The following is a 16,345-nucleotide window of genomic DNA, read 5'->3' on the forward strand; positions in this document are numbered from 1 at the left end:
CTTTCATTTTACGGACAAGGAAACTTGGGCTGTTAGAGGTGAGGCAATCTGCCTGATGGTGACCCAGCTGGCCCTTGGAGAATGAGCTGGTGGGGGAAAAGGAACAGGAAGGAAACCGAGCGTGTCAGGGTAGTTGTGCTCTTCCTTTCTCCCTGTTGCTCTGAAAAGCTATTCATTCAGGCTTCTTGGTCTTTGACATGGTGAACTGCGACCCTACTCTATGTAAGACCTCGTACAATTAGTGTTGTTTTCTATGTTTGAGGCTATTTACTTTTTTTCCTAGAAGACAGATTTTTGTAACTTTTTTTCTCTTATTGATGTTGGATAAAGAAACTTGGGGTAAATGAAATTTGGGAGAAGTTATGATTGGTAGTTTGACATCTCATTTCAGGGAAAAATCTTGTACAGTTTTAATGATTATTGACTTGATGACATTCTGAGGTTTGATGACTTCAGAGACATAATATGGTATGGTGAAAAGACCGCTGGAGTCCAAAGATCACCAGTGGAGTTCTGGCTCTGACACTTCTTAGCTGTGGGACTAGGGGCAGGTCTTTAACATTTTCTTGGTCCCTTCATCTGTAAAAAGGGGTTAATAATACTTACATTATCCTTTAACTAACATTTATATCATGCTTCATTACAACTACTGCTATTTGGCAGTTTTCTCATGTGGATCAAGAATATTCGTAGTGAAACTTTTATTTTTTTTTAAAGGAGATTGATGGTTATGGTTAGATCTCTTTGGAGTTAACTCACTACTCTGATGGATCACAGATCTTAGGTTTCGAACCCAAAGGGACCTAATATATCATCTGGTTACCCCAGAGCCTTGTCATATAGCTTATGTGGTATAGTTGGGATTTGAACTCAGGTCATCCAACTCCAAATCCAGCCTTCTTTTCCATGCCCCATGCTGCTTCTCATAGTTTTACAACTTGTTGGGAACCATTCTGAGAAAGTCCTAGGAATGCACTTCCTCTTTCTGGGGCCTGCTCTCTTCATGTTGACTCCTCTTGCCCTGGGTTTTTGTTATGAAACCACTGATCGACGGTGAAAATCCAAGTCTCAAAGCTCTGGTGGGGGGAAGAGAGGATGCTACAGTTATTGGGGAAGTTATAACTATGTTCGCTTCCCTGTGAAATCCCATCTCTCCAGAGCCAAGGGGAAAGTGAAACATTGCCGGATTAACAAAGACGGTCACCACTTTGTGCTGGGGACGTCTGCTTACTTTGAAAGTTTGGTGGAATTGGTCAGCTACTATGAAAAGCATGCGCTCTACAGGAAAATGAGACTGCGCTACCCCGTGACTCCAGAGCTGCTGGAACGTTACAACACGGTGAGTGAGCCTCTTCTCTGGGATTCGGTACAAGAAAAATGTTGTCATCTAGTCAAATCTGATAGATTCATTCTGGGTGAGAAGTTTGTTCTGTACGTCTTTGAAGCTTTAAAGCCAAAAGCCTATGATTGCCAGATTTCAAGCCTGGCATGAAGGTTACTCTCAAATTGCTTTGTGTTGCTATGTGCCCGCTGCCTTCACAAGGGATCACAGATTTAGAGCTGGAAGGGACCTTAGAGTCTTTCGACCAGAGGTATCAAACTCACAGCCCCCAACACTCTCAAGTGAGGCCAGAACCAGCTGAAAATGGAATAGGAAAATGTTTAACAAAATAAATAAAAATACAGGAAGACACAGATAAAGTGAATTGGTGGTTTTCTGAGTCAATATGCAGCCTACCAGGATCCATTTCTATTTGAATTTTGACACCACAGATCTAGACCATTCTCTTAATTTTACATTTGAGGAAACTGAGGCCCAGGGTGGTTTAGTGACTTTCCCCAGGTCACAGAGATGGTAAATAGCTGGGCCTAGATTCAAACCCAGTCTATCCTGGCTCCAAAGCCAGCCTTTCTCCTATTTACATGCTGTCTACTCATATATGCCCAAATTTACATGTCAGGGGGTTATGGGAGTAACAGCAGATTGTGCTATTCTGCTATCATGTACGTAGCAAGTACCCTCCCTTCTCTCCTCCTGCTCTTTGTTTAATAGCCAATGAAGTGATAAATAATAATAAAAACTCACATGGAACTATCAGTTTTGCGAAGAGCTTTGTATATTTTACCTTATTAAACCACTCAACAGTGCTGTAGGGAAGGTCCTATAGTAATATTATGGTAAACATGTTATAATGAGTTTCAACCTTTCACCAGAGGTTGAGAGAGTGTGCAGAGTGTGGAGGGATAGGGAGACAACATAGCATAGTGGATAGGGTGCAGGCTGGCTTCAGAGTCGAGACCTGAGTTCATCATGGTAGCGGTGGGACCCTGGTCATGGTCTCAGCACTGGAGACAACTGCCTAAGACTGTTAGAGAAAAGGTTCTTATCTTAAGAGACAGAGGAATTTCATCACCAGGAGCTCCCTCTACTGATGAAATTATAAACCTAGATTAAAAAAAAAGCATGTGTGTGTGTGTGTATGTGTGTGTGCACACATACACACATGTATCTATATGGAGATGGAGATGGATAGATAAAGGTAAAATTGTTATTTGGCCTATAGGAATGGGCCAAAGAGGATAGAAAGGCACTTCTAGAACCAAAACTTTCTATAACAATTCACACAAAAATGGCATAAAGCTTCAGTAAATGTGGAGGTGTGCATTTGGAGAAAAGAATGCTATTGTCCCGTAGGCCCTGGCCTGGCCCACCCCTGCGCTTGATCGAAAAGGGAGGCAAATGAAGCCAACACTTTTCTCAACATTGATCCAGGTGTTGGGTGTGGTGGACAAACCTAGAAACACGTGAGCCAGGACCATTTAACTTACTGGCTAAGAAAAGCCACACATATGGTACCTGTCCTGGTTCTCTCCCCTCCTCTTCACCATCCTTTCTATGGCTTTTTTCTCTTTACATCTTTCTCCCCTAACTTCCTATCCCTGCTTCCATCAAGCTCTGGCTGCACGTGTAGTATTACTCCTAATGCCCCACCTTCTCCCTCCTCATCTGTATCCCCCTCTTCTGCCTAACATGGCTTCTTTCTTCTCTGCTCTGAAGGGTGAGTGAATTGTTTTCAGATTTCCTTCTGATATTTCTTACCTTCTCTCACCTCTCAAAAATGTGCATGTTCCATGCATGTCTTTCCTGTTTAAACCTCTCCTCTACTAACGAATGTCAGGACCTCTTGCTTGCTGAAGTTGTGAATTCAGCTCGAGACCTAGATTAAACCCAAAAGGTTTGTGAAATGTGTTCCTCAGAGTAAACCTGTGAGGTAAATAGTATTAGCATTTTCACTTGAGATGGAGCAGTGATAAAGTGCTAGGCCTGGAGTCAAGAAGACCTGGATTCAAATCCAGTCTCAAAAGCTTACTAGTTGTGTGATCCTCTCCCAGTTACTTAACCTCTCTGCCTTGGTTCCCTTATTTATAAAATGGGCATCATAAAAACAACTACCTCCCAAGGTTATTGTGAGGATCAAATGAGATAATATTTCTAAAGTTCCTTGTAAATCTTAAAGCACTACATAAAATCTGATATAAAGATGGCAATGGTAGCTAACTTGCTATGTGCCAGGCACTATACAAAGCATTTAGAAGTATAAACTCTGTGTTGTTGTTCAGTTGTTTCAGCCGTGTCTGACTCTTCATGACCCCATTTAGGGTTATCTTAGCAAAGACACCGGAGTGGTTTGCCATTTCTTTCTCCAGTTGATTTTACAGATGAGGAAACTGAGGCAAACAAGGTTAAGTGACCTGCCTAGGGTCAAACAGCTACTAAGTGTACAAGAGGCTGAATTTGAACTGAGGTCTTCCTGACTCTAGGCCTGGTGCTCTATCTACTGCACCACCCAGCTGCCCCAAACTCTATATTATCATCTTCATTTTATAAATGAAGATGTTAAGGCTAGTGTCATATGACTCGCCCAGTCACCTCGCTAATAAACATTAGAACCTGGATTTGAAGCTTGAGGCACATCATAGGTTTCCCCTCTATTGTGGTTTTCTAGGCTGGATGACCATTAGTCATGCCTGTCGTCAAGGGGACAATAGTATTCTTTTCTCCAAATGCACACCTCCCCCATTTACTGAAGCTTTATGACATTTTGTGTGAATTGTTATAGAAAGTTTTACTCTTAGAAGTGCCTTTCTATCTTCTTTGGCCCATTCCTACAGGTCAAATAACAATTTTACCTTTATGTATGGGTTGTATTAGGAGGCTCTTTGAAGGTCCTTTTAACTCTGAAATTCGATGTTATACTACACGCTTCATAGAGGCTTAGAGATCTTGTATATTTGGAGGTCCTAGTTTCTAGTCTCCCATTGTATGTGTGTGTGTGTGTGTGTGTGTGTGTGTGTGTGTGTGTCCAGTTAAGTTTGTGATCATCACTGAATTCTACACTTAACCTTTCTTTGGACTTGTATTGTTTTTCATGAAAAATGGCAAGATTTTCACATGGTCTGCCAGCTCCAGGAACATCTGTGATTTTCCTCTTGTCTCCACCCATGACTACCTCCTGTGGGTCATTAACTCCCTTGCCAGATTCTATATATCCCTTCTGTGTTCTCCCAAAGGAGAAGAAGCTACCAGATGCTAATTGCCATCACATTACATGCAAAGACTACCAGGAGAGCATAGTGTGTCTTTCCATTTTAAAATATTTTCTTGATTTCTTCTATTCCAGGAAAGGGACATAAATTCACTCTATGATGTCAGGATGTATGTGGATCCCAGTGAAATTAACCCCTCAACGGTACAGTATTTGCTTTTCTTTAATTTAAAAAAAATTGTTCCTTCTTTAGAATGTTTGTGGAGAAAAATAGACACCAGAGAAATGAAAATCAAACTTTTCCCAGAAATGAGAAGTCAAACTGTCAGACGTATACAATCTCAATGCAGCTTTGGTTTTCTGAAATCCCAGGGTTTGATTGAGAAGGTTCAGGTAAAATTATTTGTAATTAAGTCTTTATAATTTGGACATACTAGTTGTATCAACTGATGATATTCATTAAATTCTCTGGTTCTCTGATCTCCTGTCCCCCAATGAGAATGTTAATTCTTGTTCCCATGTCCATTTTGTCATGTGGGATCATGCCCCAACAGCTGTTGGCCACAGTATTTTCCTTGACCATTCTGCCTCCTGCCCCATCTCTCACGTAGACAAAGTTTACAGAGCAATTTTTGTTGTTATTGTCGCCTTGGCTTCTAGCACATGGTCTGTGCTCATTAAGTGGCATTATCAAAATTCTGAGATTGTATTTAAAAATACAGTGATATTATATGGAAGTATAAGAAATGAATTCCTAGAAGCTGAGGTTAAATTGAGTGACATATTAAGTGTACTCTAGGGAGTTTCCTCTTTGAAGGATCTTAATGGTTTCTCCAGAGGATAGGACTAGGAGAAACAGGTAAAAGTGGCAAAGGGGCAAATCTAGATTTAATGTCAAGAAAAACCTTCCTACGAGCAGTGAGTTGGGCTACCTCAGGAGGGGTAGCAGGTTCCCTCTCATGAAGGTCTTCAGGCAAAGGCTGGATGGCCGCTTATTGAATATGTTTAAGAAGAGTTTCTTTTTGGGGGAGAGCTAAGACTAACTGGTCTCTGAGTCCCTTCTTACTTAGGAATTTTGTGGTTCTGAATCATTTCTTAAGAAATGAAGACCCTTTTTCTTAGCAGAATGGTCACCTCTCCCTCCTTCCTCTTCAGTTTTAATTATGCTGAATTGTTTAAAACCGAGAAGATCTACTAGTATATTTTGTATTTATATTTACCTTTCCTTCTGAAATCTCAGAGCATACTGAGGTGGGCTCGATTTTCATCAGGATGCTCAGAGAATGTAGCAGTAGGCCCTTTCAAGTCTACCCCTCTGAATCTCTGGGGAGGGGGGTTCTTTACATCTGGCACCCACCCTTGGAGAACTGAGAAAAATTTCTTAGAGGAAGGCTATGGGAGTTGTGGTCATAGTAATGAACTCATTCTTGAGTTCCCTGCTTGACTTTGCTGTGCCCTGGTCATACCCAACACCAACCAAGGAAGTCTGCAGTAGGAATTCATAGTGTATTGTGGGAGAATCTTATTTTTCTTGTCTTTGCCTCCCAGTCATCCTCTGAGAAAGGGACAGATTGCTGGAATGCTGCCCATGTTACGTGGGCCCAGATAAGTTGCCTGACTGACTTGAGTAAAAGAATTTAAAAGGCATGAATTAGGTGAAGGAACTATTGCATTGCCAGAAAATACAGTTCTTTGAGAATTTCCCAAGTCCTGCTGCTGCCAGCAAGGATATGGAGTCGACTTGACCATTTCTGCGCTGTCTCCCTTTATGCATGTGTTGGGAAAAGGGATGATGACAGCTGCTAATTCCACTGCTGCCAGTGTTAGATGAATACTCTGAGTCCCAGCAGCTTAGCATCCACACGAGAAGTACTTAGGCAGCGCTGGCCCATGCTCGTGCCAATAGATGTCACTCCACAGTCTTGAAGCAAAGCCTTCTCAGTCTTAATGAGAAGGAAGTCAAATGGCCTGAGAGCTGGACTTATTGATCGGGACCTAACCAGCCTTCCCTCCATTCCCTTTGTCTCTCCCTGCCTGTCCTCCCCCGCCTCACTGATTTCTTTTTCTTTTCATTAAAAGCCCCAGAGAACCGTGAAGGCTTTGTATGACTACAAAGCCAAGCGTGGGGATGAGCTCAGCTTCTGTCGGGGGGCCCTCATCCACAATGTCTCCAAGGAGCCTGGTGGCTGGTAAGACTGTGCCCCACATAGGCTCTCCTTGCTTCAGAGCTTTGCTGAAGGCTCCTTTGGCTTTTAGAAACAATGTCAGGCCCAGGGCTGGGCCTCCTGTACCTTCCCCCTGTAGAGTGTCCCTGGGGAGCTAGCGAAGTAGGGTGTGTTCTGTTACACAGGTTCTAGCTCAAGGGTGGTTGACCAGCTCTGGCTGAACACTGCCCTTTGGCCTCTCAGATAGTGCAGATTGGTCCTGGTAGCTTTGCAGGCCAAAAGGTGCTGGGAATGCCCATGCCAAGTGAGCCTCTCTGAAAATGGGGGAGGGGGAGAGAAAGCCGCTGCTTATCTTTTAACAATTTGGGCTTTAGGGATGACTAGGGTCCCCTCTGTTACAGCTTTTTTCCCTTTCTTTAAAAAAAATCACATTTTTGTTATTATGTTTTGTCATATATCAACTTAATATCTAAATATATCCTTTCCTCCTCCCTAGCAAGCTATTTCTTATAACTAGGATTTAAAAAGAAAGAGAAAAATCAGTTTTGCGAAACAAGCCAACATATCAATCATATCTGACATGATTATATACTGTATACACATATATACATATACAAATATACGCACATATTTTGTAATATGTGTATATATGTATGAATGTAATGGAATATTACTGCACATAAGGAATGAAGTATTAGGAGAAGCATAGGAAGATTTACATGAACTGATACAGAGAAAAGAGCAGAACTGAGAAGACAATACAGCTGGTGATCATAGCAGTGTAAATGCTAAGAACAACAAAACTGCATGATCTGTAGTTAGAATGATCAAGCCTGGCCTCACAAAATTGAAAAAATGTACCTTCTTCCCCTCTTCCTAGCATGGGGGAACTAAGTATGGAATAGTATATATGTGCGCATGTGTTTCTATATACAGATGTGTGTGTGTGTATATATATATACACATCTATATGTATGTATGTTTATGTTAGTATATGTGTGTATATTTATATGTGTGTATATTTATGTACATGTGTAAATTTGTATATGCATGTGTATACACACACATACTTACTCTCCATACCTAGTTCCCCCATTCTGCAAAGACGGGAAGGAGGTACATTTTCTCAATTCTGTGAGGCCAGGCTTGAGCATTCTAATTACACAGCATGCAGTTTTGTTCTTAGCATTTACACTGTTACGGTCATCGGCGCTATTGTTTACCCGGTTCTGTTTTCTTTTCTCTGCATCAGTTTGTATAAGCCTTCCTATGCTTCTCCTATTCGTTATGTGCGGTAACCGTCCATTACACTCATGCACCACAGTTCATTAAATGAAGTCCTAAGAGTTCATTCCTTCAATAGTGAGCCTTTTAAGAGAGAACAGAGATTACAGGATTGGGTGGGTAGTATCACAAGGCTTTTGTTTTTACCTTTGGGAAGGGCTCAATTCAACCAGTAGTTATTAAGTGCCTACTACATGCAAGGCACCATGATGGGCACCGAGGAGACAAAGATGGAAAAAACACATAGTACCTGCCCTCAAAGGAGTTAACAATCTAATGAGGTGTATAGGACATATATGCTAATAAGTCTGATACCTGCATTGAGTGTAATGGGTTAAAGGAGAGATCCCTATAAAACACTTCCGGAAAAGCTGAGGAGTAAGAGAACACTCTTATAGAGGGGGTGGGGCACCTCTTGTTCCCATTAAGCATCCCCACCCCCATCCTTCTGCCCAAGAGCTCAGGGAGGAATGATGGTTCTGCTAGTCTTGCTATCCATCTCAGTTTATCCATGACAGCTTAGACCTTTGGCCTTCTCCTCTGAAGTATTTTAGGGATTTCTCTCCAGCCAGATAAAGCATTGGGGCAGGGGTAGAGGGAGAAAAAAGAGTGATCCTTAGTCCCTGCAGCCACATTTCCCTTTGGAAATCGTCATCCCTAGCGAGCTCTGGCTGCCTTTGACCTGGGAACCAGCTGCAGCTTTTATCTCACCAGGGAACCAGCATAACAGCTGGGGAAGTAAACGGCTGTGCAGGGATCATTAATACCCTTCACACAAAGGCTTAATAGTCCTGTGCTTTATTTAGGTGGAAGGGTGATTATGGAGGAAGGATTCAGCAATATTTCCCATCTAATTATGTGGAGGACATATCAACAGTTGATTTTGAAGAGCTGGAAAAACAGGTGAGCTTGGAGAATGGTCACAAGGAAGCTGCCTGTCCCCTTTCATGAACTGTACAAAAGGACAGATTTAATGTGAGCCGCCATGTTGTCCTGGCAGAGATTCAACATGATCAAAATCAAGTTCAGTGAATTTGTCATTTCACTGTCATCAAAGCGTTTATTAAGTGCCAAGTGCTGTGTTAGACTTAAGAGATATAGAGACAAAAATGAAAACAGGCCTTGCCCACAAGGAGCTTTCATCCTGCTATGGGGATACAGATGGCGAAAACAAAATATATGTAAAATAAATACAAGGTATTTTGGGGAGTGGGGGGTTGCTAACCCCTGGAGGAATCAGCAAAGGTCTCATATTGGATGTAGCACTTGAGCACTGTGCCTTCAAGGGAGAATGACAAAAACAAAGATTCTAGGCATGGAGGATATCCTATGCAAAGGCATGGAGGCAAGAGATGGAATGTTGTATATGGAGAATTCCAAGTAGGCCATTTTGATGGGAATATGAAAGGTAGTAATATGGAGTCAGTCTGCAAAGACATATTAGATCCAGATTGTGAAGGACTTTAAATGTCAAAAAAAGAGTTTAAATTTTAACCTAGTGGTTATAAGGAGCCATTGAAGCTTCTTGAGCATGGGAGTGACCTAACTACATCTATGTATTAGGAATATCGTTTTTGGAGCTATATGGAGGATGGATTAGAGAAGGGAGAGACTTGAGGCAGAGAAACCAATTGAAAGGCTATTACAATAGTCCAGGTGAGAGATGGTGAGGGCCTGAATTATTCTGGAGTCATTGCAGCCAACCAATTTTGTTTTAATCATGTTGTCCTGGAAGATTTTGAGTGGACAGGATAATTTCCTTCAGATGGAAAATGACCATGGCAGGAACCCGTCCCCTGCTTAAAGTAAAGTAATTTTATAGATTAAATGCTTCTACCTCAGTTGTTCCAGTATTAAGTATACCCTGGGAGTAATTAAAGTAGTAAGTAGAACTGAGAGGTGAATAAAGTCTGAGATGGATTAAAGTTTAATATATAAAGGCTTGTCTGTGGTCTAGTATTCTGTTGACTGGAAGGTTTCTATGACCAGAGCTCCTGAGTTCTACCACACAGTGCAAAGAGTTCTGGGCATGGGGTCAACAAATCTGGGTTTAAACCCTGATTCCATTACTTGCTGCCTTAATGACTCCGGCTGGACAAGTTACTTAGCCTCTCCTGGCTTGAGTTTCCTATTCTGCTAAACGAGGAGTTGGACTAGATGACCCGTAACATTGTTTCCAGATCTAAATCTAGGATCCTGTGAACAGTCATTGGTATTTATAATGATTGTCCTTGTGCCCTGCAGGACTGAAATGATGTCTTGAACAATCAGAGAAAGGCTAAATTAAGCTGCCTATTATTCTAAGTATAGTGTCTTGTGCTCTAATTCTTTGAAAATTGGGAACCCATATCTTATACACATGGGGACTACACATTAACCAACATGCCCCATTCCACAGTCATGGAGGATGATGGAGAAGTTGGAAAGAGGAGATTGGATGAAACGGCCCCAGATTTCCTTTAACGTTCATAATGCACATTTTTGCAAGCTGAAAAATGACCCACTGTGAACGTTTCAGGTCTCTGCTAGCAACAAGGTCACTACAAGTTCTGTGCCTCATTCCTTTTCCATCTCCCTATGGACATGTTTATCCTGTAATGAGGATGAATTTTCAACAGGGCTGTGGGCAATGTCTCAGTTCAGTGGTATGATTTTGAATCTGGTTGTTTTTTTAGCATTCTAGTTGGGAATAATATTGTTCTCCAGGTTTCTTGAAACTCTTCTTGTTTCTCCACAGATTATTGAAGATAACCCTTTAGGATCTCTGTGCAGAGGAATCTTGGATCTTAACACCTATAATGTTGGTGGGTGATCATCATAGTCTGAATCTTGATTATTAATTCCCACATAGCCTTAAGATAGTTCCTTAGGGGAACCTGACAACTTTTGTGATTCCTAAATTTTATGGCTTATTCTGCCTTCCTATGCTTTTCAAAATAGTGACCAAATGGAGCTGGGGAATTGGTGTGAAGGGCCAGATGTCATTTGTTGGGTACAATAGCCCAGGGGCAGAGTGACCAGTGGATGTAGGAGAATGAACATTGCATTAGGAATCATGAGAGCTGTGTTCTAGCTTCTGTTGCCATCGCCTTAAAGTTTTGTGATTCCTGGTCTGGTACTCTTCCTACTGCTGCTGTCCCCTTAGTAGATATTCTTTTAGGTGGATTTCATTGTTGTTCAGATGGCTTTTCATCATTTTGCAAGGTTTGAGGCAAGCCAATTAATTTCAGCCTTAGAAAAGAAAGGTCTTTGTGGGGGTTGTTGTTAATGCCTGTTTTCACATTAAGCATGAAATACATTGTAATGAACTGTTTTTTAAGGCTGTGCTTCTCAATCTAAACTATACTGTGGATTTAATAAATAAAATATATGCTTATATATGTATATATAAATGTATAGATGTGTACATATGTATATATACGTGTGTGTTTATATATGTATATGCACATATAAAACATGTGTATACACACCTACATATACATATATATCTTTTACTACAAGGCAGAAATGTGTCCTCTGTAGCCATAAGAGTGGACAGAGAAAAGGAAGGTACTGGGAATGTTAGGAGCTGAAGGCCAGGAGGAAGAATCAACTTTTTAAATATTTAAGTTTTAAGAAGTAGTGACCTATGCTCATAAAAGTTTGACAGACTGCTATCTGTCCACTACCATGAGCTGGTGATTGAGTAACACATTTTAAGGGGGACACTCACTACTTCTGTTATGGGACTACATCTTTTATTGATGCCCTCTCCCCACTCACTTGACACGTACAAGCATATTTTCATATGTGTCCTTCTTTGGGTGGATGACAATTGATGGTATCCATGTTCTTGAGTAACCGTGTCCCATAGGGAGTGCTGACCCTTGGGAAGGCGACTTGGGGATTGAAGTAGGGCTTGGGTAGTATGGGTGCCTCTGGCCTCCTGGAACGCCATTGTTTTTGTTCTCCCCAAGTGAAAGTACCACAGGGAAAAAACCAGAAGCCATTTGTCTTCATCCTGGAACCGAAGAAACCCAATGATCCTCCCATAGAGTTTGCGACTGACAAAGTGGAAGAGCTCTTTGAGTGGTACCAGAGCATCAGGGAAATCACCTGGAAGAATGCGACAGTGGTACTGAGCTTCACTATTTGGGTTCTGTTTGTAGGGATCTGGAGTAGTGGAATTGTGCCCTAAATTCTGGCTATTCCTACTAGCATTCAGAGGGAAGCCTCCTAGCTTTGGGTCAGATCCATGCAAGGGGCAACTGCAGAAATTGGTGAGCACTAGACTGTCAGTTGGAGGGATGTCTTTCCAGAGCCTCACTGCTTTCATGAGAGTGAGAGGGCAAAGGTAGGGAGGCCTGTCCACCATGGTTAACTGCGTGGTCCGTGATTCTATCTTTGTTGGTCAACCCATCTATATTAAGACAAGCTGCCACCTTAATTTTATAGCTTAATAGGTTCCAAACATTTTGACAGAATACGATAACCATTGAAGGAACCTCTAAGTTAGAAATCATGAATGTTGAATTAACTGATTATGTATCTAGAGATGTTTGGAGAATATTAAAATCACTGTCTCATATAGAGTGTGTGTGGGGGGACATATGTTTTTAGCTGTTTGACATCTCTTCCCCCTGCCATATAAGTGGAAAGGAACTTTTTGAAAAATGGCCATTTTCAGAAATGTTGAGCATTAGATATATTTGGAATAGCAGAAGGATAAGTAATTTCTTAGGTACAGTTAAGCACCAAACAAAGCAGTACTTTGATGGAACTTGTGAGAGCCATATTTCATCACTGAGGATTTTTCATATCACTAAATTGTATTTTATAATAAATTTATTGATGCCTGTGACCCTAGGCAGAACTTCACCTTAGATGGTCTTAAAGAACCACTTACTGTTCTGAAGCTGCAGTGAGTGAATTTCCGGCAATAAAGCAGAGTCATAGGATCATAGACTTAAAGTTGGAAAGGACCTTAGAGGCTCTCTTGTCCAATCCCCCTATTTTACAGATGAGGAAATTGAGTCATGGAGAGTTTAAGTGACTTGTTCAACAAACACCATGTAGATAGTAAATAGCAGAGCTGGGATTTAATCCTCATCCCTTTGACTTCAAATCCATTGTCCTTTCCATGCCAGCTATCTTCCTTTACACCATCTGTGATCCATCTCTGTGTTGAATGGGACAGCTCCTTAAACATCAGCATGCTTTGTGCTTCCATTTTGGACTTGTCCATGGGCAATCAAAGCGAGCGCCCTTTGAGAACCATGGCCATAAGCCACTCTAGAGAGAAATGTTCCTCATTCAGATGTCTCCTGAGGTGGTACTTTGATAGTCACCTTGGAGATGTGGCCAAGTGTCTTTCAAGCCTTGGAGTCAGACTTCAAGGCCCTCACACTGACCTCTGGCTTCATGAGCTGAGAAACAACATTAGGTATGATGTGGCGGGGCTGTTCATTTCAAACCTGCTCATCTTCATGGCTCCTTGGACCATAGATGTAGGACTGGAATGGACCCTGGACCTCATCTGTCCAACCCTCCTATTTAACAGGTGAGGAAACTGACCCCTAAAGAGGTTAAGTGAATTACCCAAGGTCACACAGCTGTTGAGTGGGAGAGCTGCCCTAGTTTCAACCAGAATTCAACCTAGTTTTTCTGACTTGAAATCCAGAGGTATACACCTTCTCTTAGGATAGCAATGCTGCACCTTAGGAACTTCAGGGTACTTCAGGGATCCTTTCAACAGTGTTCTCTAGAGATCATTCTCAAGGGCCTCATCACTCTTTTTCTCTCCATGTTTTAATAGTTATTAGTTATAGGAATACAAGTCTGTCTTTAACAGACTCAGCTGTTCCTTACCCAGGCTCATACTCTATTTGGGACAATTGAAACCATTTCTGCAGGAAGTGGGTATGGTACTAGAGTATGGAAACTTCAGAGGGAATCAGCTAAAGGTAGTAGACACTTAAAACACATTTCCAGTGTGCCCCGGGTCTTGCTCTAAAAATGGGGCCAAATGTAAGATGCAGAAAAGCTTAGAAAATTTTTAAAATCATTTATTTGTTGTCTCCTCTGGCTTTCTGCAGTTCTGTTGATGGGATAAAGGGTAATTTCCTTGGAAAGGTTCTTTTTCCCCTACTGCTTAATAACCTGAAATCATCCTAACCACTTAAGCTAGGCATATTCTCCCTTTGATCTAAACTACCCCTTAATTGGATTTTACATTTATGTGAACATAAAAAAATAACCTCGTGCTGTTATACTTGAGAGAAAAAAATGAGTCACCAGTGTTGACTATGTACTCACTGTGACCAAAGCTGCTTAGGACTGAAGGTTGTCAGGAGAAGGGGGAAGATGTTTGGAAAAAAAAGGCCTGTTTCATGTCCTAGATCTGGGTAAACTATAGATATGGCTAAAGAAACAGAGCTGGAAGTGACCTTACAATCACTTCATCTAATTCCATTATTTTCACCCACTAGGAAACTCAGGCTTTGAGAGGCCAAGGACGTTTCTAATATCATATCATAATTGCTGGCCGAATTGGGGTACCCAGATTTCTTTGCTTCCAGTGAAGGGACTACCTCCCAGCCAGGGCTTCCTATATTTCCATTTCAGTTTTACGTCTCCCTCAAAGAACAGTTTCTAACCTAGTTTTTGTTTGTTTTTTTGAGACCAAGTCTCTACCTCACCCAGGCTGGAAGGGCAGCAGCTACTCGTAGTCAATGCTGCTGCTGCTAATCCATATGGAAACTCTGACCTGTTCTGTTTCCAATCTGGGCCGCTTCGTTCTTCTTTAGGCAGCCTGGTGTCCCCCCATCCCACTTCTCCAGGGACTCCCATATTGGTGCCAAACTTGGTGTGGATGCCCAACTGCCTTTGACCGTATTGCTGCTCAGAACTCTGGAGTTCAAGTAATCTACTAGCCTGAATCTCAGTAGCAGGGCAGACTCAATTTCCTATAACTTTACTAATTTGCAGTGATCCCAACATGTCCAATTATGTGACCGGAGAGCCTTGAGAATTCACCGGCCTCCAGAGGTTGGCGGAAAGCCAAGTGCTGTGGTTGTTGAAGACAATGAGTTTCCTAAACTTGAATGTATTGGATTAGAATAAATAAAGAATTTATTAGGTACTTTCTCCTGGCATTGTGCCTGGCATTGTGATAAGTGCTGGGAATAAAAACAATAGAAAGCAGGACAGTTCTTGACTTCAAGGAGCTTACATTCTAATGGAGAATGGCAACACTTGAAGGGGAGAGATGTCCAGTAAGTCAGTCAGCAGACATTTTATTAGGTGCTTAAGCAAAAACAGTCCCGGCCCTCCAGGAGCTTACATCTTAAAAGGGGGAGACGACATGCAAATAACTGTACACATAAAATATTTACAGGGTAAAAAGAAGGTCATGTCAGAGGAAAGACATTAGCAATGGGCAGGGGGAGCCAGGAAAGGTCTCTTAGAGAAGGTGGAATTTGAGCTGAGTCTTAAAGGATGTTAGAGGTGCCAGGGAGGTGGAGATGGAGTGAGAAAACTCTAGGCCTGGGGGGCAGCCTGTAGCAGTCAGGAGATGGGAGTGTCGTGTGTGAGGAAAAACAGTAAGGTGAATGATGCTGAATTCCAGAGTCTAGAGAGGGGAGTAAAATGTGAGAAGGCTAGAAAGGCAGGAAGGACTATAAAGGCTAAATGGAGGATTTTGTATTTAATCTTAGAGACAGTAAGAGTCTACTAGTAGAGAGTGGCGTGGCCAGACCTATGCTTTAGGCCAAAATCACTTTGGCAGATGAATGGAGGTTGGACTAGAATGCGGTAGAGGTTTGAGGTAGGGAGACCAATCAGCAGACTATTGCAGTAGTCCAGACTTGAACTGATGAAGACCTGTGGAGGTCCAGAACAGAGCAAAAATAGGCCAAAGATGGCCTATCAAAGTCCTCACTGGTTCCAGGGACAGAGTCCAATTTCTAATGGGGAAGCAGTGGAGGTGATGACCCTAATGGGGATGCCTAGGCAGTAACAGATAAAATGAATTTCCTTTCTATGTCAGCTGGGATGGGAGGGGCTTTTGCCACAAGGTTGGAGCAGTCATCCTTGGAGTATTTGCAGAAGCAATTGGAGTTTCATCTCAGAGTAATCATTTCTCCCTTATAACAAGAATGAGGTGAAGCATCATTAGTTTGCATATGAGTGAGGTTTGAAGATAGTAATTAGTCACAGGTTGGAGCAGAGGGGGCAGGAGTTGGGGGGTGCTCATTTAAAACTTGTATTCAGAAATAGGAGTTATATTCTCATGGAATTTTGCCCTTTCCACAAGCAGCTGCATATTGAAAGAAGAGTGTCCTGAGAATAAAGCCCATTAATGTGGGCTTG

At 41.9% G+C, this 16,345-nt stretch overlaps 1 protein-coding gene across 1 annotated transcript in view; it reads left to right on the plus strand.

Annotated features, from left to right (window-relative positions):
• Nucleotides 1–16,345, plus strand: part of PLCG2 (phospholipase C gamma 2) — a 174,742-nt gene that overhangs the window by 128,368 nt on the left and 30,029 nt on the right. Inside the window, exons 20-25 of the mRNA XM_036751202.1 lie at nt 1,159–1,339; nt 4,683–4,751; nt 6,627–6,736; nt 8,803–8,899; nt 10,734–10,800; nt 11,953–12,110. Of these exons, the coding sequence (XP_036607097.1) occupies nt 1,159–1,339; nt 4,683–4,751; nt 6,627–6,736; nt 8,803–8,899; nt 10,734–10,800; nt 11,953–12,110 (682 nt within the window). The remainder of the gene's footprint in view (nt 1–1,158; nt 1,340–4,682; nt 4,752–6,626; nt 6,737–8,802; nt 8,900–10,733; nt 10,801–11,952; nt 12,111–16,345) is intronic.

This window comes from Trichosurus vulpecula, chromosome 3, assembly GCF_011100635.1.
Source record: "Trichosurus vulpecula isolate mTriVul1 chromosome 3, mTriVul1.pri, whole genome shotgun sequence".
In the NCBI taxonomy this organism is placed as follows: domain Eukaryota; kingdom Metazoa; phylum Chordata; class Mammalia; order Diprotodontia; family Phalangeridae; genus Trichosurus; species Trichosurus vulpecula.